The sequence below is a fragment of the Scomber japonicus genome, chromosome 22, assembly GCF_027409825.1.
Source record: "Scomber japonicus isolate fScoJap1 chromosome 22, fScoJap1.pri, whole genome shotgun sequence".
Lineage (NCBI taxonomy): Eukaryota > Metazoa > Chordata > Actinopteri > Scombriformes > Scombridae > Scomber > Scomber japonicus.
The window spans coordinates 5,200,617-5,227,681 of NC_070599.1; the positions used below are offsets into that span (position 1 = coordinate 5,200,617).

General features: G+C 40.0%; 1 protein-coding gene across 1 annotated transcript in view; it reads right to left on the bottom strand.

Annotated features, from left to right (window-relative positions):
• camk2d1 (calcium/calmodulin-dependent protein kinase (CaM kinase) II delta 1) overlaps positions 1-27,065 on the bottom strand; it is a 90,787-nt gene that overhangs the window by 35,582 nt on the left and 28,140 nt on the right. The window contains exons 3-5 of the mRNA XM_053343840.1: positions 13,165-13,224; positions 6,541-6,595; positions 2,872-2,937 (exon numbers count right to left, since the gene is read on the bottom strand). Coding sequence (XP_053199815.1) covers positions 2,872-2,937; positions 6,541-6,595; positions 13,165-13,224 — 181 coding nt within the window. The remainder of the gene's footprint in view (positions 1-2,871; positions 2,938-6,540; positions 6,596-13,164; positions 13,225-27,065) is intronic.

Below are 27,065 nucleotides of genomic sequence, written 5' to 3' on the forward strand. Positions count from 1 at the left end.
CCCCAGCACTACACAACAACCTACCGCCTCCTCTCCAGCCAGCCTGCCCACAGTACCCTGCAGCAGGGGGGGGCGGGGGACGGGGTTACCTGTCATTTAGGAGGTGTGTGAGGTGTGACTGGCAGAGAAGGGGCGGAGGGGGGAGTGTGGTTTTGGAGGAGGCGGCACTCGGTGATAGGTTAATTGGTCGACTGATCAGGCAGTGGAGGAGCGAGGCAAGGTGCCGCAGGAGGTCTGTTTTTTTTTTGTTTTTTTTTTGCTGTTACTGTTTCCACTTACTAACCTTTAGGTCCCTGTGTACTATGCCATTTACGTGGCAGTGATTTACACTTTCTAGAATCTGCTGTATGCAGTGACTGTGGAGGAGAGAGAGACCAGGCCAGAAGCAAAAAAGGAGAGGAAGAGGGAGAACAGGTAAATGTCAGTGAACTAAGAAACAAGAACAGGCACACTGAACACACCAGACACATGAAATACAAACACTTGATTGACAAAGGAGAGATTTTAAAAAAGGAACAGTACCACACTTTGGGAAGTACGCTTTCTTCTCAAGAGAGAGGTGAGAAGATTAATATCAATCTCATGTGTGTGTGCAAATGCCCCTAAAAGAACAATCAAACCATGCACAGAGCCATCTTTATTAGGCTAGGCTAGCAATGTCCTGATAACACACAGACATGAGATTTAACTCTCTTCATCTATTTATTTCACTCAGAAAGAACAGTGAACAAGCCTATTTCCCAAAATGTCGAACTGTTCCTTTAAGGTACTCAAAAGTAGAGGTATATAGTAATAGAACAGATAGAAAGGTCACATGCATTGCGTTTGAATCTAAAAAGCTGTTTCACATATAACATTTAAAAACATTTCTTTGCTAATCAAAATCCACCACAAAATAGAATCCAGATGATCAAATAAAACTTCATTCTGAATCATTATTTGCTTAAATTAAATATCTCTTAAAGCTAACATCAAAAACAATTATGAGTCTTGATGACAAGTCCTGCTGAAAGCTGAGAGCTGAAAGACAAACTTCAGTGTATAACCCAGCTGGACGTAAAGCTGAAAATCCTCAAAATGACTGAAAATTAAATCTTAAATTAACATTTAATGGGAGTGCTTTAGGATGAAGCTTTTTTAATGCGTAACCAAGTCTAAGCATCTATAGTCGTGCTAGCTGCTGGCTAAATGCTAATATCACCATGCTAACATTTACAAAAACTACCTTGCCTATGTAAAGCAAGTCTAATGCTTACAACGTCCGCCAGTTAAGCATGTTAGCATGCTAGCATTTCATAGTTAGCACTAAATATGAATGATGTTGTTTGTTTTGCAGGTAGTTGATGGCAAACATATTGTACAAACTGAAATTCTGACCTGATGATGGCGCCAGATGAAGAGTTAAAGGGTCACTAAAGTTGTTACTATTCATCGTGAGAGGAACATGAATGTACACTCACCGAACAGTTTATTATGAACAACTCAATAGAATCTCAATAGAATTATCACCTTTCTGACAATGTCAACAAGAAGTGAAAATGTATAAGCTGCATAAAATTTGAATTTATGGTAGAACTGTTGTGTTACATTGGATTAGTTTGGACAGGTGTTCCTAAAAAAGGGCTCAGCGAGTGTATGTAATGTCCTGACAATACTTCCAGCAGAGACATTTCACTTAAAACCACCAAAGTCAACCTGATGATGGCACTAGAGGTTGGTAAAGTTGACTTTATAATGGAATCTCAGGGAGTCATGAATGTCTGTGTACTATATTTTGTGCACATCCAACACGTAGATGTCGAGATATTTCACAGGATACCAAGTGATAACTTTGACCTGCTGGTGGCGCTATAGGAAACATCAAAGAATCATCAAAGTCATTCAGATATCCTTGGGGAAATATAAATGTTGACTAGTTTTTGAGATATTTTAGTTGGACCATTGACCGCTATGCAAAAGTGAAGCCAGCTATCATCTTGTCTGTTTTATGTCATTTGGAGCCAGAGTTGGTGTAGTAGAGTCAGGTGGTGCAATGACGGAACACTTATCCTGCCCCCTCAGCCATCATACCCCCTGAAGTTTAAGAGCAGCCGTCACAGCCGTCAATCATGATGTCACACCCCCATTTTTATATTGTCAAATAACAAATTAAAAACAAACCTGTCAGAAAAAATTTGCATTTGGACAAACATCAGCGTGATAAGAACTACCTAAAATGACACAAACCATCTTTAGGAATAATTTATTTGATGTGTGTCTTGATTCTTCTGTAGTTTGGCTCATGTCCCACGTGCTAACACAGAGTGGGCGGGATTTATGATCAATACTGCAGCCAGCCACCAGGGGGGGATCAAGATGTTTTGGCTTCACTTTTGGGGAGCTGTCATGATGTCTATCTTTATATTGGATCAATGCTGTGGACCCTTCATAATGCCACGTGGCTAGCAGATGGGGTTCTTTTTTGAGTGGATTTTTTAATAAAGAAGGAAAAAAGATGAAACTGGGAATAACAGATCCATAGTCAGTGGACACAGGTGAACAATAAAATATAGAAAGAGAAGATTTGAGGCATAAAAGGCACATCAAAGGCAGCATGACAGAAGACAGAAGACTAATGCATCCGCTGCGTGAAGAGAACGAGCTGTACTTTTGTGTATTTTGTATGCATTATCATTCATATGACGTAATTTCATAATGATGGATGTCATGCTATAGTGTATATCTGTCTGTCTGTCTGTCTGTCTGTCTTGAATGTGTCTTTATGGTCCCCAAAGGAGAATAACATGTTTCACATCACATTTATGCACAGTAAATTCAGGAATATCATCAGGACATGTGATGTATGCAGCCTGACTGGGGATCAACACTGACCTGGCATCGGCTTCGCTGTAGTACTCCCTGGCAACAATGTCCTCAAACAACTCACCGCCAGTTACTCTGGAGGAGAAAGAGACAAATGCAATGAAAGAAAAAGAAAGGAGAAGAAAAAGCAAAAACACAGATGTTCATTTCACCTTTGGGAGAAGAAAAAAAAGGGCAAAATCCTTAATACTACTCTACTGCAAGGTGATGAACATCATCCGGAAGAGATTTTGTCAGACCAGCTGGGTCAAACGCATGATGCTATGCCTATATGTTGAAATCACTAAAATAACACATTTCAGCAGATAGGGTCATACGGTGTGTGGACATTGTTTATTCAGCTGGAAGGAGTTTCTGTGTTTCCATGACTCAATTCCAGATTGCTTTTCCAAGTGGCTGAGCAACACCGCCATGGATATCTGTGACACAACCGAGGTGTAACAAATATACAGTAAAGCACTACATAGTACATATGCCGAGATTTCAACAGTTGGACCTAAATCTCAATCCATCTGTGCTGTAGTAGAGTTTTGGTGCAAAGACTAATGTTTATAGTGTTAACTTTAGAGGGATATGCCACCAGTTTTCCATATCATGAATTTCCTCAGCTACTGAAAACAGTTAGAAGATGTTTTTTTGTGATTTTCAATAGTCTGAAAAAATAACCCTGAAGATGTCAAGTTGATGTCATCAGGGTTATTTTGGTTTGGAGGCTACATTAGTTACGGGAGGTGTGGAGTGTTTTATGAACAAACACTATCAAGTTGCATTTTGGGAAATGTAGGATCTCTTTGAATAAAAATAATAAAAGGGAAAAAGGAGGGAAACCAAACAAGCCACAAAGACCGCTGTATTACAAAACCACTAAGTGTCCCTTTTCTGTAGAGTTAAGTGCTCGACCACATATGTTCATCTGATCAGGCTACAATGAAGAAGAAATAGAAATTCATAAAATCACATCATCTCTTCCAAATATCTTCCCAATGGGTTTGCATAAAATGAAAACACTGTATCCTATGTTTTCCAAAATGCATTTCAATAACTGCTTTCATTAGACCTACACTACCTTATAAATAGCTGTATATTTTTTTTAACTTCGCACTCAAATTTGACATCTCCTTAATAACTCACTGGTTTTCAAACCAAGATAATTGTGATGACTTCACAAACATCTCCCAGAGCCACACCAATATTTATTTAATGGTTTTGCACACCATGATAAGTATTTCTAATTCTGAAATGACAACATTTGGTATTTAGTTGGTTTTTTTTTACTACATCATATTAAAAGCTTTTAAGTAACTAAATAACAGGAACTTTTATTGTGAAGAATTTACAGGAAATTATGTTCCTCACCAAAATCAGCAAACCCATCAACATAACATCTGGAGATATTTAGTTTGTTCAGTGGATCAGAGAGGAATAGTACAATACAAAAAAAGAAATCTGTCACAAGCTGATGTCAGCTCGGGCTAAAATTAGAAAAAAATCCAACAAGCATTCAGATTAGTGTGAAGCTAGTGCTTTTTACTCATATGAATTATATCTCTATATGTTTGCCTCATCATTTGATACTTTGGCCACATTTAATATAAACATTCAACATTGTAACATTATATGTATGACTGAAAATAAGTCAAGTATAATAGGTCCTCTTTAATGTGTAAACTGTAGAGTTTTCCTTGAACATGCAACAAGATGTTTAAAAGTAGGCCAGTAGGCCACTTTCCAAAAAACACAAAGGAAGTTTTAAAGCTAAAACTTTTCCATCTCCTCTGGAAAACATTATCACTTTGAGTCAGAGGTTTTTAGATTAAACTTTCCTGGAAATTTTAATGCTTTGGTGTGATGATAAATTCAGCGGTAAAAACACACAGTGTTATTCTTGGCGTGCATTTAGCAGCCAGGAAGTCATCCAAAAATGAATAGTAAAATGATTTTGTCTGATGCAGCATGTTCTTCCTATCTGTTATAGTGCTTTTCATCTCACGCTTAATAAATATTAGGTTCAAATTGAGGTCCGGTAAACCTCTGGAGATATATTATCTTCCTGCTCCATTCATGCTCAATTTGTTCTACCCACTTGTAGTCAGTCTTGTAATCCTTCCAGGCAGGTTTTCTTTTAGGAATAAAAAGGAGGGAATATTTTTTTTTTTATCCCTGTGGTGAGAGAGAAGAGGAACTCCCTCTGTTCAGTTTTATGGCCACTTGTCAAATTAAATACAGCGTTTAAAATAAAATTCAAAGCAATTTCCTTTCTAGCTGCCAGATTAGGTTACACACATGGAAGGGAAAATGGGAGGTGAAGGGGACGAGTGAGAGATGGGAGAATTTGAAGGCAGGGAGGACAATTTTATATAGTGCGAAAAAGCCCTGGATGTCAGATTTACTCATAAAAAAGGAAAAATTAATTACTATTATAATAGATTGAGACATTTGAGTGTAATAGAGGGGTCATTGAGAAGGTTTCTTCACTGTTTATCTGGTAATCTACACTATAGACACTAGAGTTTATGAGATGGGGATCCTTGAGGCTACATCTTATCAAATACTGGTCAAGGGCCAGGTGTGTCTCAATTTGGGGGTCCTTCACACCAAAAAGGGTGAGAACCACTAAGAGGATGAAGCCTGACAACAGGAAAGGAGTTTTCTGAATTCAATAAAGATCACATATCAGAATTATAGACAGTGGGAAATATTCAGACAGATATAAAGGAGCAGATAAACATAGTTAGTTTCATATTTAAGCTACATCCATGCAATGCTTTGTGTTGCAGGAAATGAGGCAGATAGCTTAAAACGCTTCATGAGAACAGATTGGAATCAGGGAGGAAATGAAGCTCATATTGACTAACAAGCTGGAGCTGAAAGGCTGTGCTGTGAGATGTACATTTATCATATTTATTTCACATTTTTCTGCACAATCATGGCACAGATCACTTCTGGATGGTCTTAGTGTATGAAACATGCTTTATACAGTAACTTATTTATCTTAGCTTTTCCAAATAGCATTAGCTTACTCTCACGAGTAAGTTCCATTCTATGAAGACATGATGACACGTTTCGGTTTTAAATGACTGATCTATAATAAAGAGTTTTATTATATCCTAGCATTGTTACTTGATTAGCAGTTTGTAATGAACAGAAGCAGCAGATGGCCAGTGAACACATACGAATGAGTAAAGTAATCCACCTGCCATCTGTGTCAGCTATCATTTATTATCTAGAAAGCTCCACTGTGTGTGTGTGTGTGTGTGTGTGTGTGTGTGTGTGTGTGCGTGTGTGTGTATGTAAGGTCGTTTATGATGTAGTCCAGCTCCTTTGTGTTTTATCTGTGTGTGTGTGTGTGTGTGTGTGTGTGTGTGTGTGTGTGTGTGTGTGTGTGTGTGTGTGTGTGTGTGTGTGTGTGTGCGCTGTATATCATGTCCTCAAGCATCTCTGATGTTTTTATGCGGTGTGTGAACATGGTGAGGGTGCAGGGAGATGGAGCGCAAGGCATCGCCCAGACAGATGGAGCAAAGAGAAGAGGAGGCGAATGAACACGCAGCGTCCAATCTCCCAGGATACCTCACTGGAGGAGGCATCTGATTGGCAGCTGTCAGGTGCATGACTGAATGTGTGTTTAACCATGTGGAATATCCGGCAAGCATCTATAAAAAAAGTGATGGGAGTACTTACAAATCAAAGACCAGATAGTGAAATCCTTCCTCTGATATGCTGTCATGGAGCCGCACTGTGAAGGACAGAAAAAAACAAGAGAGAAAGAGAAATGAAAGTTATTCAATGATGGAAACACTACCTCACTAAACTGGGCAGCGTGCCAAACTGGCAGCACAGTTGGCAGCAGTAGGTAGCTGTTTGAGTTATGAACACTTCATTACACACAAAGTGAGCAGTGAACACTGGTGTGCTGTTGTCTTGTCTCAGTGTAAAGGGCCTTTAAGACATGTAGACTTCCCTGGTGGAGTGTTTGCTCTTGGTTGACTGCTTTAGGTGGAGGTGACGGAGCAGAGTTTAGGAGACACTCAGCAGCAAGATATAATATTTTCTGTTTAGGAGTGGCTGAGACTGACACTGAAAACAGCTGATCTATCTTAAAAAGGTCAGTCCACCTTAAGTTGACCTGGTCAGGTTAGGGGAACCCAGCGATTTTCAAAATGTGAGGAGCACTTATTTAAAAAAAATAAAGATGTATTAAATATATTTTAAATGTTTTTTAAAAAAGATGTTTGAAGTATTTTTTTAAAAGATGTTTAAAAAATAAAGATAAATAAGTTTTAAAAAGAAATATATTTAATATATATTTTTAAAGATGTTTAAAAAAATAAAGATAGATGTTTCAAATATTTTTAAAAGATGATTAAAAGAGATAGATAAATATTTAAAATGTTTTAAGATGATATTTAAAAACTAAAGTGTTTAAAAATAAAGATGTCTTAAGAAGAAAGATGTTTTTATAATATATTTTTAAAAGATGTTTGAAAAAATAGATAAAGATGTAAAAAAAGATAACCATGTTTAAAATGTTTTAAAAGGATGTTTAAAAAATACTGATATTTATAAAAATAATAAAAAAATAATAAGTAATAATCGCAATAATAATCAGTGTTTTCCTTAGCGTTGAGAAGCTGCAGCATTTATTAACCAACACACTGATAACTAATAACTTCCTGCTAACCTTTCCCTCTGCTCCAATCACATTCACTGTCACTTTTTCAGCTGCTTCCTCTCTTGCTGCACACTACATCCACATTACACACTGAGCTGTTCCTTATAGGAGCTAACACTACATCCACATTACACACTGAGCTGTTCCTTATAGGAGCTAACACTACATCCACATTACACACTGAGCTGTTCCTTATAGGAGCTAACACTACATCCACATTACACACTGAGCTGTTCCTTATAGGAGCTAACACTACATCCACATTACACACTGAGCTGTTCCTTATAGGAGCTAACACTACATCCACATTACACACTGAGCTGTTCCTTATAGGAGCTACATCACCAACACTTCCTCAGGCAACAACACAGAGGCTTCCAAACACTATTGATTTCCCAATAAATGGATATTTGATATTTTTGGCTTAAAAAATGTTTGGCCTGGCTACCCACCAGGTCTATACCTTTTCATGTTTTTTGTTTGCTTTGATATTTCTCATCTGATTCATTAACAGTAAGAGTCTCTGCGTGTCACTCTGAGGTCACCAGATTTAGACTCACTGTGTCTGAACAGAGATTCAAATTAAAACATCCTCACTGACTCAATGTGCTGAACAACACAGCTGAGTGGATGTCTAAGTTGTCCCATCACGCAACCCCCCCCCCAAAAAAAACCCTATTGTTTTTACTCTTTACAAGATACAACATGTTAATTATTGAGATTTTCTTCTACTTTTAGTTCCAACTTTACTTATTTAAGGGAGTCTGCTGACTTTTCCAGACAAACTCTGTGGACATTTACACAAAGTTCCTTACACACAATACATCCACATCTGGAAGCTGACCAGTGCAACCACAGTGTGATCTGCTGGGGGTTTGTCATTGTGAAGTACCACTACACTACACAGTTGGGGTTCTTTTGTTTGGTTGGTGTTGTTCTTTTCTTTGCAATCAATTATTACCAGCAGCATTAGTTCATTAAACCTAGAGCAAGTCAGTGTTTAAATATAATATTATTAGTACAACTATCAAGTCAATTTTATTTTTAAAATCACATTTAAAAACATCAGGAGTTGACAAAGTACTATTAGCTACTTTTGTTGGATGATATATTGTTTCAGAAATAATGGCGATAAATGATATTATTGTTAGTGTTTTAAGATGGAGAGATATGTTGGAGCAAGCCTGGTCAAAAACCAAGCAGGCACCATGTCTCCAGTCAGTTCTGATTAGATACATATAATGGTGTTTGAATAATTAAACATTATTTTCAGAATAAATATCTACTTGTCTGTTGTTTTATGTTACTCTATGTACCACTGGAGACACTTCATTTCATTCTAAAATGCGCAGTGACAATAACTACAGTAATAAAGCCAAATCTTGATTACAGAATAGTCAGGAGTTCAGCATGAAACCCTCCTGCATGTTGGCAAAAGTCCAGATATAAGGGTCACTATCGGTCTCTAAAAATAGATGTCAGTCAAACTACACCTGCCATCTATCTACATATTCTCAGAGCTCATTCCAATATGGATACGGAAATCAATTATTTACAATACTCACATGTTTCCCCTCTTAGAGGCTGTAGATCCAGCTTTGGTCACATACAGTATGCATGTGCATGAGTGGACAGTTATACACCATGTTCAAATATTAACGTCAGACTATATTCAGATACATATTGTTACTGGTTTGTCCATCTGAGTGTAGCCTATTCTCTTTCTCTTTTATTTTAAATTCTATGGTGTGAATTTGAATGAATGTTTGCATTTGAAATCAAACTAAGTTTGTTGTAGTTAAAATGGGATTTGCATTAGCTTAGGTTTTTTTGATGTCATATGTATTTCAATGTACCACTATTATGAATTGATTTCTCATTTGCACAGTTAATGCGTCAATATAAATCAAATGTCTTCAATTGAGCAATAACGAAATCATGTGAAAATCTCATTAATGCCATTCACACCTTACATGCATTGCGCAATGTGTTTGCCACTGTTTATATAATGACTTTTTGTTTCACCATTGAGGACATGCAGTGCATTAATACAGGACTACATTGTTGCCTTGCATGGTTTCTTTAATACACAAGCCTACGTACATGCTTCCTCATTTGAATGTGTCTCTGCGTAGCTCTATTTTTAGCACTCAGGTCTTTCTGAATGAGCGTGAATGTCAGGGAGCGAGGCCGTCTCTTTGATTTTGATGAACGAGAAGGAGTTGAAGGCGGGGGGGGGGAGAGGGGGGGAGGTAGGAACGCTGCCAGCGGTGAGGTTTCTCTGAGCCAATTAGATGTGCCGCCTTATGGACGTGAAGTGACACGGTGTGATGTGAGGAAGGGTATGAAACTGACACTAATGTTACATGGAGGACCTGGATTGTAGAATTAGCTCAGAGGTTATACAAGCAGGGGGTACATTTAGTGTCTTAATAATGAGTTTACAGCATAGATCTTTTGTTAAAGCATCATAGTCCAGCCTAGGTTTGTATTTCTATTGGTAGTTATCCATCTTAGTTCCCTATCTAGTTCAAAGATCATACAGTGCTGGATTTGCTAAGCTCAAAGGCTAAACAATCTCTTATCTCTCTCCACTCGTTACATTTTTAGCCATGCTAGAGGTGTGGCGCTAGCATAGCAATGTCAAGTCCACCACTGAAATATGTCAACTACAGGATGGATCTAGCGCCACCACCTGGTCGCAAATGTTAAATAGAAATTTATGATGAAATACCTGTAAGACTGATGGCTAATTCCTATCAACCTCACCTTTGTGTTTAGCGCCAATTAGCTAACATTAGCATGACAAGGTCAATTCTTAGCTGCTAGATAGCTTATTGCAACATTGTGCCCAAGAAAGTCTTATTGACTGTTGGATCTAATTAAAAATGACCAAATGAATAGTAGAATTAGGACCTGTAGTATTAGCATGTGAAATAAAATCAGATGGAAAAAAATAAGTAGGGTACACCTGCTATATAAATGATTCACTTAATTAACATTTAATACCCTCTGCTGCACATCTCATTATCAGGTTGTAGCTGCAGGTTGTGAACATTTATTAGGTTGTAGTTATTTTTAATGACAGTCACTTCGACATACTAAAAGCTGAACCTGAATGGATTCAATAATGGATTCAAAAGGTATCCTGGTTGTATATGTGGATTCAGCTCTAGCCAGGTTAGACTGACTATAAAGCAGGTTTAACGCTCACAATGAAAGCTCTGCTGGAATCGATTTTGGCTCTATGTTTCAATGACATCATGATTGAGTTGTGTAGCAGGGAATACATCATATGCTCGTTTCTATTCTGTCCCTAAGGAAGATAGACACTGTTGGTAATACAACCAACACTGAAAGACTGATTGGACTGAGAATGTGTGTGACAGTGCATATGAAGTAGGGAGCTTCTGAAAGGACAAGGTAAAAACAGATAGATCAGAGACCATATAAAAAGATTTTAAAAAAGAGGAAGATCCTCCTGTGGGAATTTCTGACGTCTCCTGATTGACTTTATCACTGTGTCGACCTTAAAGCAATAAGGGCTTTCCCAGAGCTGTATGCTGTGTGTGTGTGTGAATGGAATAAGTAATGAGAGCGGCGCTACGCTACCAGCGCAATCTCTATCTGACGCGAGACGGAGTTCATCAGTGGAGAATCTCATTACTCACCGGCTCAAGTTGTGTTCACTCGAGCGTCTGTGTGTCAAAAGTTCTCAGGGGATTTTACTAGATGTTATTTATGAGGGTTTGATGTTTCTAAAAAATACGTTATATACTTTATGATGTGGAAGAATCAATGCCACTACCTGCCTCGAAAATCCTGAATCAAGCATCTGGAACTAATGTGAATCAGAGTTCATATGGCCCTTTTACTGCTAACCCTAACCCTAACCCTAACCCTAACCATGCTACATTGAAATAAAGCCCAAACCTCAGTCACATCACTTTTAGCTAAACCCTTCAGTGCAACTTAGTCGACATCTGACACCCTGACAATAGACCAGCGGGCCAAATAACCCCCCTATCATCCATTCCTCTGTTGCTCCCACCCTCTCGTCTTTTATTCTCACTTAAAAAGAAAAGAAAAGGGACCTAACAACAAATAAATGCCAGTTCTCAGTGTGTGGCGCCGTCGTTAGTGAGGTGATAATTACAGCTGCCTGGTCTCCACGGCTCTTGAAGCGAGAAGGGGAGGGAGAGGGAGGAGTGTGTGCGAGTATGTGTGTGTGTGTGTGTGTGTGTGTTGGTGAGGGAGGAAGAGTATGCAGATGTTATCTATTTGTAGACTATTGCTCAAAGCTGAGTATAGCATGATTTAATTACTGACCACAGAAGAATGGCTTCAAATGAAATGTATTTGTTTGCTTTTACAGTTAAAATTCTTCATGCTCTCTTAAAAGCCTGTACTTATATTAATCACATAGTGAAATCAGTCTATACAAGGCTGTATATAATGTACAGTCTCACCTAATAATTGGGGGTTAGGACAAACCTTTGAGTTTAAGGGTTAAGACGTGGGCGATTCCAAAGAAGTAGAACTTTAGAAATCAAAAAGGTGCTAGCTTGACTTGAAGGTGAAGTGAAAAGCTGTTACAGAACACACTCCGTGAAGACCTTCATACTTCACAGTGTTGCAGTCACTTGTTAGCATGAAAAGTGATGAAAATAGCTGTGTCAAGAATGAAAAAAAGAGCTTTAGAGAGAAATGACTCCTTTCTCACCTCCGCACAGTGGGCAAATTGCTGCCTGAAGTCGAAGTGTGTGAAATGTAGGGATTTGTGTGTTGGAAATTGTCGTACATGGCATAGATGTAGGGGGGGGGGGGGCTGGTTTCAGAAACAATGCTGCGTTTCATTTACCCTAGGAGTTGGAAGTCGGAGGTGGGAATGACATCACACCTGAGTTTGAAGCATTCCAGTTAACCCTTGATTGAAAACTCATTTTGCTGTATTTTGCGCATACAAACAGCATAACACACAGATCCAAGTTGGACAGTGCTGTGTGTATGAATTATTTAATGAGACACAAATAAGACAGAAGTGCTAATAAACAGGATAATACTAAAACTTTCATAGTGTTGATGCACGGGGCTACCATGTTGGATTCCTAGGTACGAGCTGGTGAGGTTTGTCCGAACTTCTGAAAGGGAAGTCTGACTTCGGGGGGGGGGGCGGTCCAGTTGAAGTTACTGACTGGGAACTTTTCCAATTCATATTACCGTGTAAAACTGGAACGCACCACTACTCTACCATCTGACTAGCAGTTCTCACACTGTATACTGGCCCATTTAGGGTTAGGGTTAGAGATGTATTGGTTAAGAGACATCTCAAGGGTATGAATGCAAGTCAGTGCGAGTCAATATCCAGCTATGTGTAAAGGAAAAATATGCAATTGTACATATAAGTGACATTTCAATGGTCAACACCTACCTAACCCTAACCCTAAGCAAAGCACTTAAGGGAAAAATGTGATTCCGTTGTGCAGCATCAATTTTGAATGAGTGTTCTATACATGTATATCTTCAGGCTAACCTTTGTATGTTTGGAAGCATATAGATATATATAATACATAGACTTCCATATGACAGCAACACAAAGAAACAGTAAATGGAAATACTAAATAAGACCTTACCGATGTTGGGATGCTTGAGCAGGCGGCAGATCCTGGCCTCTCGCTCCAGTTTCTGGTGATCTGTTTAGACAAAAAGAAAAAAAAAAAAAAAGAAAGATGACACATCTGTCACATCTGTCACATCTGTTTGGTGAGCCCTCCTGATATTTTTCAAACCGCTCTCCACAGAGATTCCACATTACAAACACTGCCCGCCTCTCCCTCCTGCTGGGACCAGACACAGTAAAACTAACAGTCATCAGTCATTACTGTGTGCTGTAGCCAGGAGACGAATTCGAGGAAAAGTCTGGCACTCCTCCACTACAGCGTTACTGCTAACATAGTGTATGCTAGCTGGTCCAACCTGAGTGGTGACATTGCGATACAAGCCACAACTCTGTTCTGTTCACTCCAATAAAGACAGCCTTTATTTTCAGCACACACAAAGCGACTGACTTTTCATTCTGTCAATGTAAATGGGAGCCTTTAAAACCAGGAAAAGAAAACACTTACACCATATCACAATATCATGATACTACAATATCCAAAATTTAAGATATCTAGTCTCATATCATGATAGCTATAACATTGATATTGTGATATCCCTAATAAGGAGGGTACAGAAATTAAGTATATGTAAATGGCTGCTGAAAGTGATTGATCACTTCAGATTGGCCACTGCTACAGAGTGAAGCAATATGCATATTTCACATCTAGGAAAATGAGAAGGGATCCAGATGTAAAAGAAACCACTTCAAAGTAGCAGAGAACAATGCAGCAAATAAACAGAGATTCCTGTTTTCAGCACCACACGACTAGAACACGAGCTACAAGATGGGCAACACCTTATCAGTATTATTTCTCAGATGACCGATGATCTTTAGCTGGTGTCTGCTTGGATTTGGTTTTTTAAAATGGTATTTTGCAGCTCACACCAGATTCAAATGCTTTCAAGTTTTCAGGATTACTAAAAGTCCTGGTGATTGATGTTTCTCAGGTAAAGATCGATCTTATACCAAAGCTTACTTTGCAAAGACAAAGAAAAATAAGTTAGATTACCTTTCTCTATGTCTCTAGTCTATGTGCAGAGTCACCATATCCCTCATTAACCACTACATGCTCATCCTTTTAGGTCTCTCTGTCTTTTAATCCAGCTTTGACATTTGACCATTTGTTGTTATTCCCAAAACTGAGAGGATGTGAAGTATATAAATGTTAACATCAATGCAGCTCCACAGAGAACTACACTTATGATCTGAAGAGTTTCTATCACAGGTTCCATTTTCTACCAACGCCGAATTATAGCTTTTACCAGTCGAAAGAGATCTGTTGAGTTTTTCTGATTATAGTTGAGAATTAAGTAGTGCTAAAGGTGTGTGCTTCAAGGCATTGAAGGAGAGTCTCCATTTCTACTCCTTGAATAGGCAGTTACTCAACATCTAAACCAAAAAAGGACTAAATTTCTCCAAGATTCCTTGAGACAAAACCTAATCAAAGGCTCTTCAGTCCCAGTCTGAACTGTGACATTAAAAACTTTTATATAACTCTGTCAGTGAAAAGATAGAGATAAGTAATTATTCACAAATACATGTAGACAGGCAAGTCAGTTTATCAAACATCATTTAAACACTACAGCAATAACACCGGAATACAACAGTACAAAGCTGTGACTGGCTCAGACATTACGGGGGCTCACTGGGGTCATCTCCAATTCAGCTCATTTGCTATTTAAATCAAGAGGCTTTGAGAATGTTGAATTAATGTAGACTAAGTTACCAAAAGACTGATGAATATTTAATAAAAAGCTCTTGTTCAAGTATGTATTATTCACCATCATGAATCATAAGTGGGCTTGACACAGCCTCATTTAAGAGGTTTTTCCTATGTAAGTATCAGTAAGGTGTGAAGTGGAGCTAATGTAGGCGCAACATGCATTATGGTAGGAATGGTACTAAATCATTATATGGTTTAAGGCTATAGCTGTTTGGGAATGTAGTTTATCAATGACTTTATTGTTAAAATCATTTGCCAAGGACTCTACCATACCAGGCTGTGCCGATGTAGTCAGTCTGTTTGGTTGTTTATACCCATCATTCTTCTGCTCTTTGTGTTATTTCAGGTTCTCCCTGTACTACTTTACTTCCACTGTCAGTCATATGTGTTGCTTCTATGTGTAGTCATGAGATAAATATAAAACACTTCACAACATTGCCAATATTGTAATTTGACGAGTTCCCCAAAGGGATAGCTATGTTGGTCAGTTGGTCGGCCAAGCCGTCACTTTGCTCCAGACTGGAATGTCCCAATAACTATTGGTTTCCTATGAAATCTGGTACAGATATCCATGATTCCCAGATGATTAATCCTACTTACTAGCTGTCGCTGTAACAATACCATGAGGCAGACTTTAGGAGTGAAATATTGACTTGTGAACTGAATTATCAAGACAATATCAGATGGACTGACATGACATTTGGTAGCTATTCATGATCCACAGAGGATTAATCCTCATGATTCACTGGCTTTCCTGTAACTATACCATGAGGTGGACTTGTGGAGTGAACTACTGACTTGTGAAGTGAAATTTCTAGACAGTATGGGATGGACTGCCAGGTGCAGGAAAGACTGAAAAAAAGAAGGATGGAGGGACAGATGCACAAAATATTAATTCCCAGTGGGAACAGGAATGATAAGATCTCAGCAGGCAGTGAAGTAGACCAGCGAGTGATATTGACATGACTGATATTATACATTTACATTTACAGGGACATCCAGCACTCAGGTTATCCCATGATGTTCACTATACTGCTGAGTGTTCATCACACTGTGTGCTTTCCACCATTCTGTGGCTGCATTTCAGGATAATAACCAATCCCCTCCGTCCCAGTCACAGAGAAGGTGCACTCGGTTTTTCAAGCCCGGCCTGAGCAGCTCTCCTCTGTCTGCTTTCCTGCTCTAGCATATGTCATTTTTCCTGGGTGGGGGGGCATTATACAACCGTCCTGTCATGCATCTCTACCCCGGCCTCACAAACTGTTGGCTAGCGGGTTTGTTTACAACGCACAGAGCTGACTCTAAACAGACAAGAGGCCTGTGTTACAAAGTTCAGTAAATACCCCAACTGAGACGCCTGTCCTTAATGTGCTGTATACATACAGAATGCTCCTAAAACCTAAATAATATCCGCATATCCTAAATATCTTAATCAGAAAATACTACTATTTGGAATAAGACCCAGTTCAGAATATGCTGTTTAAATTTAGAATATTGTGATTCCATTCTTGGAATAATACTGGAGTGCATGTAAACATATTCAGTGTAACATCATCTCTCTGGTTTTCAGTAATCTTTTCCCTAGAGAAACACATAGGCCATATCTAAATAACAATAAAATTAGCCAATTGAGAGCCGTCTCAAAAAGGTTCCTGCTCCTTTGTAATCCCAGCCTGGTTCCACCCAGATGTGATCACACCACACCCAATCACATCCCACATTTCAAGTCTCTAATCCTAATCAGATCAATAGGATGTGCTTTTAATGGGGTAGTAATCCTGGTCACCAGGTGACCGTTGACTTCACTCTCGTTTCTCCGCACCCTTGCCACCCGCTGTATGGCACGCTGCTAATCTGTGACATAACAGGATTTACAGCGTGAGTAGCTCACTCATCCTCTCCAGCCTCACTGCAACCACATGCTGCTGGTCCCATCCAGGCTAGTCTCTCTGTCTTCAGTCTGATATATGTTAATGTAACTTTTAGAGTCACTTGACATTGAATTACATTACATTATAAGTGCTAACATTACATATAGATTAAAAGAGAAAAGAGTTGCACAAACTGGATCTAGTCTGTACAGATATAGTAGATACAAAATGACCACTGAGTAATAAAAACTCTCAAGTACTGAAAGCTGATACTATATGCCTGATCAGATTCATATTCATTATTTGATTTAAGCAAACTGTGTCAAAGCAGCAAACTATACAGAGTTTCCTCTTAGAGTGTTTTTTCAACCACCGTCTTCCACAGAGGACAAGAAGGATGCCTGGTTTTGAAGCAGAAGTGAAAATATTCAAGCAGTAATGATTAAAGATGTGCTGGACATAAAGGCACGCTTCCCTTTTTCTGTACCAAAGTCTAGGATTAATTTAGTCTAAGACTTAGACAGAAACTTGGACATGTTCAGTCTCAGTATCAATAGTGTTCAGTCTCAGTATTTATCCGTCCTTCACTTTCTTTTCCACCCTGGTCGAACAAATAACACAAGCCTTTTTTATAAAGCATGAAATGTAATGGTCATTAAATTGAAGGTTTTATTGAGCCAAAATCCAACACATTCAGTGTAGTGCCTATATTTGGTCACAGTTTTGTAACAGCAGGCTGTTGGACCAGACCATGGTGTCTATGTGTCTAACCCAGTCATCAAGCACTTTACTTCACCAAGGCACAAAAAAGCGAAGACGTAGTTCGACGCTCCCCTCAACCACTTGCTGTTTCTCTGTGATTCACTCTGGAGCTGGCCCATTTAGAAAACCCAGATGAGCTTGAGAGACGTCGTCATCAGACCCCTGAAAAATGAGGGCAGCAGCTATTTTCAATGCAGCCCACTGAACGGCCTCCACAGGACTGTAAAGCAGCACATCTGGTTCCTCGTCTAGTGCCTGCAGGTTCACTCACACACAAATATAATCCCTCAATGTGCCCACACACACACACACACACACACACACACACACACACACATTAGTGTCACTTACTCATCTGGGAGCGAACAAATGATCAGGCTATCCAAACATTACCTCATTTATATTTAGTGAAAGAGCAACACATTCTTTCGAACAACTGACCTTTGATGGCTTGATAAGTACTGTCATTCTTCATCATTTTCACTTGCTGTTAAAGTAGTAGGTGAGTAATGGAGTTTGGTGTCAAGAGACACAGAGCGAATGGGATACAATGAGAAAGAAAGGAAAACAGGAGGAGAGGAAACACCCCTGGTGCACCACACTGCCCCATCCACAACACATCCCTCTCTTTTTTTCCCCCCATTCCCCCAGGAAACATACTTCCTCTCATTTCATGCCTCTCATCTTTAAATTGTCTCTCTAGAAGACACAGCACAGAGCCAATGTGAGTGCAGCAAAAGCCAAGAAGGATGGAGAGAGAACAGAACATATGAGACAGTTCTGCCAGGTGCTTTTGACCAGAAGATACTAATTGACAGGTGGAAGCAGGGGATTGGTGTCAGTGACTTTGCACTTAAATGATATGGTCTAAAGATATTCATACCTTTTTTTTATTAAGACAATACCCAGTTCTACCTTTCTTCAGACCAGCCAACCGTAGATAACTTTTTTATTACCACTTCAGTGACCTTGATGTGTCAGATGCAAATCACTTTTGGAACAATGAATTATTGTAAATTATTTGCATACACGTGCATCACAGTACATCATTTGCATACATGCAACAGTCCAACCATTAATAGACAAAAATACCCAAACCAGCCTAAACATACTATTTTGTGGCTATGCCCTAATAACAATACAGGCTGAATATGAACATGGGGGTTTACTTTCCTTGAATTTCTACTAGAGTAGGCAAAGTTATAAACCCCCCCAAATATCAACAATGCTGCATGTGCACTCAACAAATTGATTGGTTGATTCTACTTTGTATGTTGGCCCCGCAAAGTATAAAAAGAGGAAGCACAGCAAGCAAATGCCTCTAAGCAATGTATGATATGGACAGATTCTTACCAACTAGCCCAGAGAAGCATGTTGTAGCCTAGGAGAACAAGCAGGGAATAATATTGACCTACTTATAGGATAATAAGACTAAGGATAATAAGACATCCTTTAAAAAAAGATCATAGATTTCACAATTCACCGTGAATGCCAAATCTTGGTATGTGCTAGCGAGACAATCGCTCTCTTGCCAGCGTGGCTCTACTCTACTGATCATTGTTTCCTTTCACACTGGCTTGGAGCCCAAGCACACATCCTTAGCCAACCTGTTCTCAAGGGCTAAGATAAGATAATAACCCGAAGGATGTAAACAAGCTCTTTGGCTGACGTGTGCCCATCCTCATTGTACAGCCCCACAGAGGGCTAGTAGGTCTGTCTCACAGGTCTGTTCCGATGCTTGAGATGGCAATCATCATTAGCGGTCATAATCGTAGCGGCTTTATCCGCCGGTGGAGCTGCAGATTGCACTGGAGACTCTCGGGTGTGGGTGTAATTGGAGGCGCTGTAATAACAAAGCCCTGTTAAAATGCAGTTAGCTGTAGTTATCTATTCATGTGTTTGCAGTCTGTGCATAAGCTGATGAAGAGCGGGAGAGATGGAGTCAAGCTGAGGTCAAAAAGGAGAGCACGCACATTTACCAGATGCCTCAACTGTATATACACAACATGGACTTGTTGTGTGTGCCTGCTTGTCCTGCTAAACGCTGGAAGCTAGTTTGAGTCACTGCACTGTTGATCGCCACTGAAGGGTTTGAGTCAGCGATCATGTTTGTGGAATGCTACTTACCGTTGTTTCTCTTTATTTATCCCATTTTTTTCTTTGAGTGTGTGTCGTTTTGATGCCAGATTTTCAATATCTGACTGCAGGCACTTAATAAATCAAAGCCAATATGATTCTCTGACCTCGTTAAACAACTTCATTAAGGATATGAATGTGACTCAGAACACCAGAAGGCTTTTTAAAAAGGTGTGTACACACTGTACGTACTGCTAACACCACAGATGGGTCAACTTTTTAACCACGATATTGAATGTTCATCTAGCAGCATTTTACAGAAGTGAAACCTTGGAGTGAAGATTCAAGACATTCTCATGGTAGCAACAGATTTCTTAAGTTTTCTCTACGCAGGATCAGAATTGCTTTGTACTGGGGTGAGCTTTTGTTTTCCTCTAAGGAGAACACAGGCATCAAACCTCGCAAGAGTTGCTAAAGACCTCAGTATGCTTCAAATAGCGTGTTTGTCAGATCAAAAGCTCCTTTCCACCGGCGGTATCACGGGTTGCGTAGAAGAGTTCTTTCTTCTTTATGGAACAGACAATCGACAAACGTGACTGTCGGATTGCAGAAAAATGAGTAGGCAGAATTTGAACTTTTCTCTAAAGGTCTTTCTTTCCTCATTCTTGGAGAAAGGTTGGGCAGGTAGTAGGTTGCAACCAAGAGAAGGCTACAACTACAGGCTTTTCGTCTCACATTCGAGTATGGCCGTTTTTGAACAGGTTTGCCATTAGGTGTGATTAGACAAGACTCCGCATGATGAAAGTCGAAGCATACCAAGACCTTACCTTGGGTTTGGTATGAAGTTCAGATTTGTACGCTTTAATAATGCTTCACCTGCTCTTTCAGCTTCTTCTTGTCCATCTGTGACTGAGGTGATTGGCGATACACAAAAAGAAAGATAAAACGTTTCATGAACCTTTTTGATCCATCGGTTGAAATTATGATCTACACCTTCCACCTTACTATCTAACTCTTCATCCAGCTAGAGTCCATGTCTATCCTCACCGTGCCCGTCTGTCCTGCTTTGAATTCAGATCATATTCTGCTCCACACCATCTCAGTCTGGGCATCCCCGGGCCAAATCCACACACACACACACACACACACACACACACACACACACACACCTCACTGGCCCACTTTAAGCCACAGAGGATATTCCAGCCAGAACCCGGACTTAACCACTGCAAAGGCTCAGAGACCACGCAAAGAAGTCCAACCCACATACTGAACCTCAGCGACAACCACCGAGACAGCTGAAGCCACCGTTATGGTAACGCTGGTGTACCAAGGACAGGAAGAGTCATTCAATAAACATGTCAACTGTTGGAGGAAAAAAAATGTGATTTAACATCCAGAACGCACTTACTGAAAAGCAGCAGTTAGCTTTCTTTGATTTTCATCTCTCTGCTCATGCTTGTTTGACCTCAAGGTTTAGGTTACAGTTTTCTGAAGACAATTGAGTGACAAACGCTGCTGCAAACAAGAAGAGTAAGGGTAAGATGCTGTCAATCATGCTCCGAAATCTTGCAGGATGGAAGAGAATGTGTGGAGTATGTATGCAGACCAGCATCAGAGGAGGCAAAACAAACCCAGACTTGTGCAGCTGAGGTCATGTGTAAAAGGCTAAAAATAACCCGCTCCCAAAATCCACAGCACACACACACACCCAATCGTGAACACACAGACATACTGATGCTGCCAGGGTGAGAGCGGAGAGCGTGGCCAAACTTGTGCGTGCCTGAGCGGAGAGGGAAGTGGAGAGAGAGGAAATGGAGAAAGGCGACGAGAATAAAAAGAGACAGTGAGAGGCCTGGTATTTGAAAGCGACTGATTAGAGGGAGAAAAAAAGGTGCATTGGTGTGCGAGTGGTGATTCATTTGTGAGGTGTGAATGTGGGTAAATGGGCGGAAAATTCAGCTTTTGTGCCTAATTAGTGGAATAAAACCATTAGGAAAGGAGCACTTTTTTTTTTATTCCTAAAGTATTAACATTGAGACTTGAAATCATTGAGAAAATGTGATACATTTAGAATACAAATGGGGTTTTTTTTCTACTTTTCAAAGTGATTTCAGTTGATCACAGTTGGATTTCAAGACATGGGATGCTCACTTTTAACCTTTAACCCTTTCACCACTTAATAAATAGCAGTAGTTTGACTGATTATATGTCAAAGACTGAACATCCACACTCATGACTTCAACGTGTTTTTCAGCAGTTGACGTCCCTCAGTGGCTCCACTCGTTTTGACAGACGTGACCGTCCGCTGCTAGATTACAGCGCTGTCAGCACACACAGCCATTATGAGCACACATAAAGCCTTGCTAGCAGGAATCCTCTGTCAGACCAGCGTTTACACTGAAGTGTGCTAAGCTCTATGTTTTTCTGTCAATGCGCCTTTTCGCTGTGTGGCAACCCCATAGGCTCGCTTTTTCCCACCCGGCCATTCAGGCAGGAGGTGGTATGACGAGTCAGTGTGTGGGCAGGCGGGTGGCAGAGCTGCAGGGTTGGGGTGGGAGGAGGAGGGGTGGAGGAGAGGGGGGGCTGCTGTCAGCGCTCTCTGCCCACTATCATCGCCGACCAGACACTCGGACGCCGTCGTGGAGCGGTCGCTGCCACATCCATCATAATCCCACATCTGACAACCCTAACCCCCTCACCCCCCCTCCCTGTCACAATCCAGCATCCTGACACACGTCAAACACACACACACACACACACACCTCACACTCACAGCAGGATGTACTTTGGATGAAGAGGCACTCTGGAGGTTAAGTTACGATTGACCCAATGATTAAGTGCAAGGGATTAAGATTGACTTCCAAAAAATTCAACCAAGCAAACAAATGGGAAATATCTTTCATTTGATATTGAGAGGTCTGACTTGTAGCAGCGTTTCTGAAATGCGTTGATGCCGGCAGCACGCTGTAGACGCTTCTGCTGGCCTTCTTTTTGCCTTCAAATAGGGCTTTAATACTAATACCCAGGATCGCAGTCACAACATGTGTGCTGATGGCTCAGGCTGTTCATGTGATGTAGTGTAAACAGGAAGAGGACAGGCCCAGCTGTTAGATAGAGAGAGAGAGGGAGGAAGAAGAGGAGGAGGGAGGAAGTTGGACGGAGCAGCTGGGTTTCCCTGCTGATATTTCTTTGACGTTTCCTCCTCCCCTGGGGTCAGTGAACTGCACAGTGAGGGTTACTCTTTTCCAGTGATGTCCAAGCTAATTCTGCATGCTCTTAAATCTCAACTTTTAGTTTAGTTTATTTTGGTCATTAAATGTATGCAACTCAAATACACATGTATAAATAAAGTAAATAAACTTCTCCATCTCCCTTAGAAACAGTGACAAAACAAAAGATACAAATTAAGCATTTTCTGACCAAAGGCTGAAGCATTTTTTTCCATTTGGAATAAATCCCTATGTACATTACTTTTATTTAAATTAAACATTAACTACCTGCTGTAAAATATTTTATACGTTGTGCTCATACAGTAAATTAAGGAGTTAGCTTACATTGTTGGTGTTGATGCAGAGTTCATTTTTAAAGTTTTTTCTGTTTGACAAATAGTTGATGAAAACACAGTGCCAAACTCTTAAAAGTGTCACCATGGTGATTTTACTCTAAAATGTAACTATTAAAAACATGGCTTTGCAACTGTTTCAACCTATACGTGGAACTAAAGCTCATGAAACTCAACCATAGAAGGGCTCAGTTACCTTTGGATTATTTAGCTCTTTAGCTTTCTAAGTTAAATAATATTTATTCTGAGTATTAACATTATATTTTAATGAGATATTACACTTGATTTTGCTTCATTTAACACCATTATCTGCTGCATCTCACCTCCTGCACTGTAAAGGCTAGCTACACGATGGTTTCTCTGCTAGCCTACTAGCTAGCTGCTAGCTTGTCTAGCCTCATTTGCAACAACATTATTCATTTTTTAAATTTTACATCAAGTAAAGCAAAAGGGTTTTGAATCCTACAGTTGGTATTTTGACAACACAACTTTTTGACTCTATCTTTTGAATCAATGAGCATTAGCACCAAGACTGTCTTAGTTCCTTTAACCAGAGAAAACTAGCTTCTTTTTTTATGTGCTTATTTTTCTAGCTTTGTTCACAGCTACAGTAGCAGCACATACATGTTATTTTCCCACTTCGCAGCTCCTGCTGGTAGGTAACCCGTTGTGTTATTTTCACTTCTTATTTCCTGTATGACAAAAGCTCACCGGCGCTAAATTCACTGTGACGCAGGGCTGCTCATGGCTAGGGTTGAGTGACTGCTGTAATATCACACAGCAATAATTCAACACTTCATATATAGGATGTTTTGTTGTTATAATATGAAACAGTCACCTCACTAAATATATGAGCATGAACTAAATGTCTGAGAAATGATGCTACACACTTATTTTAATATAATTATCTACATGTTTAGCTACTGTTTAATATGATTTATATGATTCTCTTTCGACATTTTTATTCCTTTCCAGCATCACAGTGTTCTCTGCAGATGTGCGAGCCTTCAGCTGGCACTGTTCTTCACTGGGACTCAAACCAGAAGTGACTGAGATGAGGTGTCAAACTGTTTTAACAGCCCTTCAGCTGCCTCTCACCTCAGGGTGGCTTCCAGCTCGTCTCTGTCATCTCAACACACACACACACACACACACACACACACACACACACACACACACACACACACACACACACACACACACACACACACACACACACACACACACACACACACACACACACACACACACACACACACACACACACACACACACACACACACACACACACACACACACACACAGGCTCTGATGTGGGCAGCTGTTTGTGTGCGAGGGACTGTAGGTACCTGGGACTGATACGCAGTCGGGTTTGTGGTTTCTGCTAAATAAGTAACGAGATTGCAGAATTTAGAACCAGCTGACACACACACGCATAGTTTGGTGGACTGTGGTTGTATTTACATGACTCCCAAATAAGCAGCAGCAGCTATTAACAGCTATGAGCATTCATTAACACACAAGTTGGGTGTTATTTGTCTGCTTTTAGTCATTATTTGAGTCACTGAACTGTGTGTTGTAAACATTCATCACAGTTTCCTGCTTCCACTTTAGCCTACCGTACTTACTGTAGTTGTGTGCACACAGTTTTCCTGCATAAGAAATCATTATTCCTGATGGAAATATCTCAGTAATTACTTAAATCTGAATTATTCTTTCACTATCAAAGATGTGGCCTGTGGTCATGGTGCCATAAGCTCTATAATATATCCAATCCTAAACATATGAATGTAACTTTCTACAAAATTGTTTTATATGATTTATGAGATATTTTGCTCATTTTTCTCTGTGTGTGTACTTGAACTTTATTTAAAAAGAACCAAATCCACAAGTCCAGCTTATTCCAATAATTACTGTTCTTCACAGTAAAAGGATGCACTTCATCCTGAAACTGGCAGGAAAAAACGGCATCCTGCGAGGTTCCCCTTTTGGTTTCCTGCCAGCGCTCCATGATGTGAGAAAAAAAACCAACTGCATTGTCGTTCCTGTTGTTAAATGACCTCTCATTTTCCCTCGAGTTTTCTCTGTCAGGCACATTGTGCGAAGTGTCAGGGACGCTGCACAAGTCATAAAAAATGACACTTTAGCTTTAAAGCTTAGAAGTACAGCTGTAATCTTACATTAGCCGATTAAGTGATACAACAGAGGGTCATCTAAAGCTTTTACTAACATCACCAAACGTCTACTTAAAGCTAGAGTCAGTAGATGTGTATTTTCGGGGAAAAAAGGACTGCGTTACATCAGATATGAATGTCACTGACAGAAGAAGAGCAGTGGTCATTTATCCAGCTTGGTCTTCCAACGCCGGACTCATCGATTTCCTCTGTTTGTCCCATGTGGGCGAGGCTGGACGAGGTTAATGACTGTATTGATCCTCTGGACAGTAAATCACCCCTGAGATCAATGACAAGTCCACTGTAGCTGCTGATGAATGCGAGTGGTTCAAGGTTTGAGAGTTAGGATTAAGTGCCGTTTGCTCCCATTTCTCAATAGACTCGTCAGATATTGGCCAAAGCTTTGGAACTTTCGTGAAGGAAAGTTCTTTGGCGTTTGAACTCAGAAGATTGAGTCGAAACTCCCGAGGACAAGAGATGAGAGGATTGGGTAGGACTGGCAGGTGGTGAGATGAACGAAAGACCAATTGAAAAACACATCTCTTTAATATACTGTATATACTCTATATGAGAGGCGAGATGTGAAAGGGATGAGAATCGATGGATGTCAGCTGGAGGGAAAGAGGAGGGCAGGTGCAAGAGAGAATTGGAGATGAATATATTGTTGGTAGAGAAATGAGAAAATGGACAGACGGGAGCGTGAGGTGAATCGAATGTTGTTGTTTTTTAAAACTGAATGTATGTAGAGACGAGGAGAACGATAAGATGAGCGGAGCAGCTTTTAGCTTTCTGCTGTTTGCCAGGTGTTTCAAAACGAGAATTGAAACAGGTGGAAGGAAGCGAGCTCGCCGGTGCCTGAACAGGCGCGACACACCCATCGCCCATCTCTACATGACATGTTTACTTTGCCTTCTTTCTTCTGTGAAAGCTACAAAAGTATTTATAGGAAATGTTCCCTGCTTTGTTGCTCCTAATTCATCGGCCGTTTTCGCTTTACACTTCTTTGCTTTCTGTTCTCGTGGGAGTAGAGGTCCGTCTGTCTGTCTGTCTGTAGACTAGATATCTGTACCTGCTGTTCCGCCTGGCTGCCCAGCACTTCTGCCTGGGTCTGACTGTGTGAGCATGCAATGACTACTTGTCTTAAAAGTCAGCTTGTCCATGGGCGTTCTGTCTGAAAATAAGGAAAAGCTTTAATTGTTTGCTCAATAACATTAGAGAACTGTGAAAACTGAGTGCAAGATCTATCAATCAATCAAACATTATTTATATAGCAGCTTTCATTGAGGTTAATGTGGCTCTGCTTCACAGTTGATTGACAAGCTGATAAAAAAGACAGAACAAGTGTAGAACACAGACAACATCAACCTTGTAGGCAAGTGTTTACGGTGCATGCCACATAATGGTAGGGTCCCTGCTTTGATTCCTAGTTGCAGATCTATCTGATATCATAATAATCTCAACAGCCAATTGTTCCAACAACCCACTCCCCGAGAATTTGCCCCTATCCCCTATGAGATGTATTAGCTTTCAGTCACCTTAGATCAACGTGTGAATAACATTTAATGTCAGTAATAAAAGGATTTTCAAACTTGAAAAGTGCTTTAATGGGAGATCACAGAGCTGTTACTGTGGCAACAGTCAGAGGCACCAAAGCTTCTCTCAGGTTTCATTTCCAAAATGATTAAGAAAAAATCATAATAA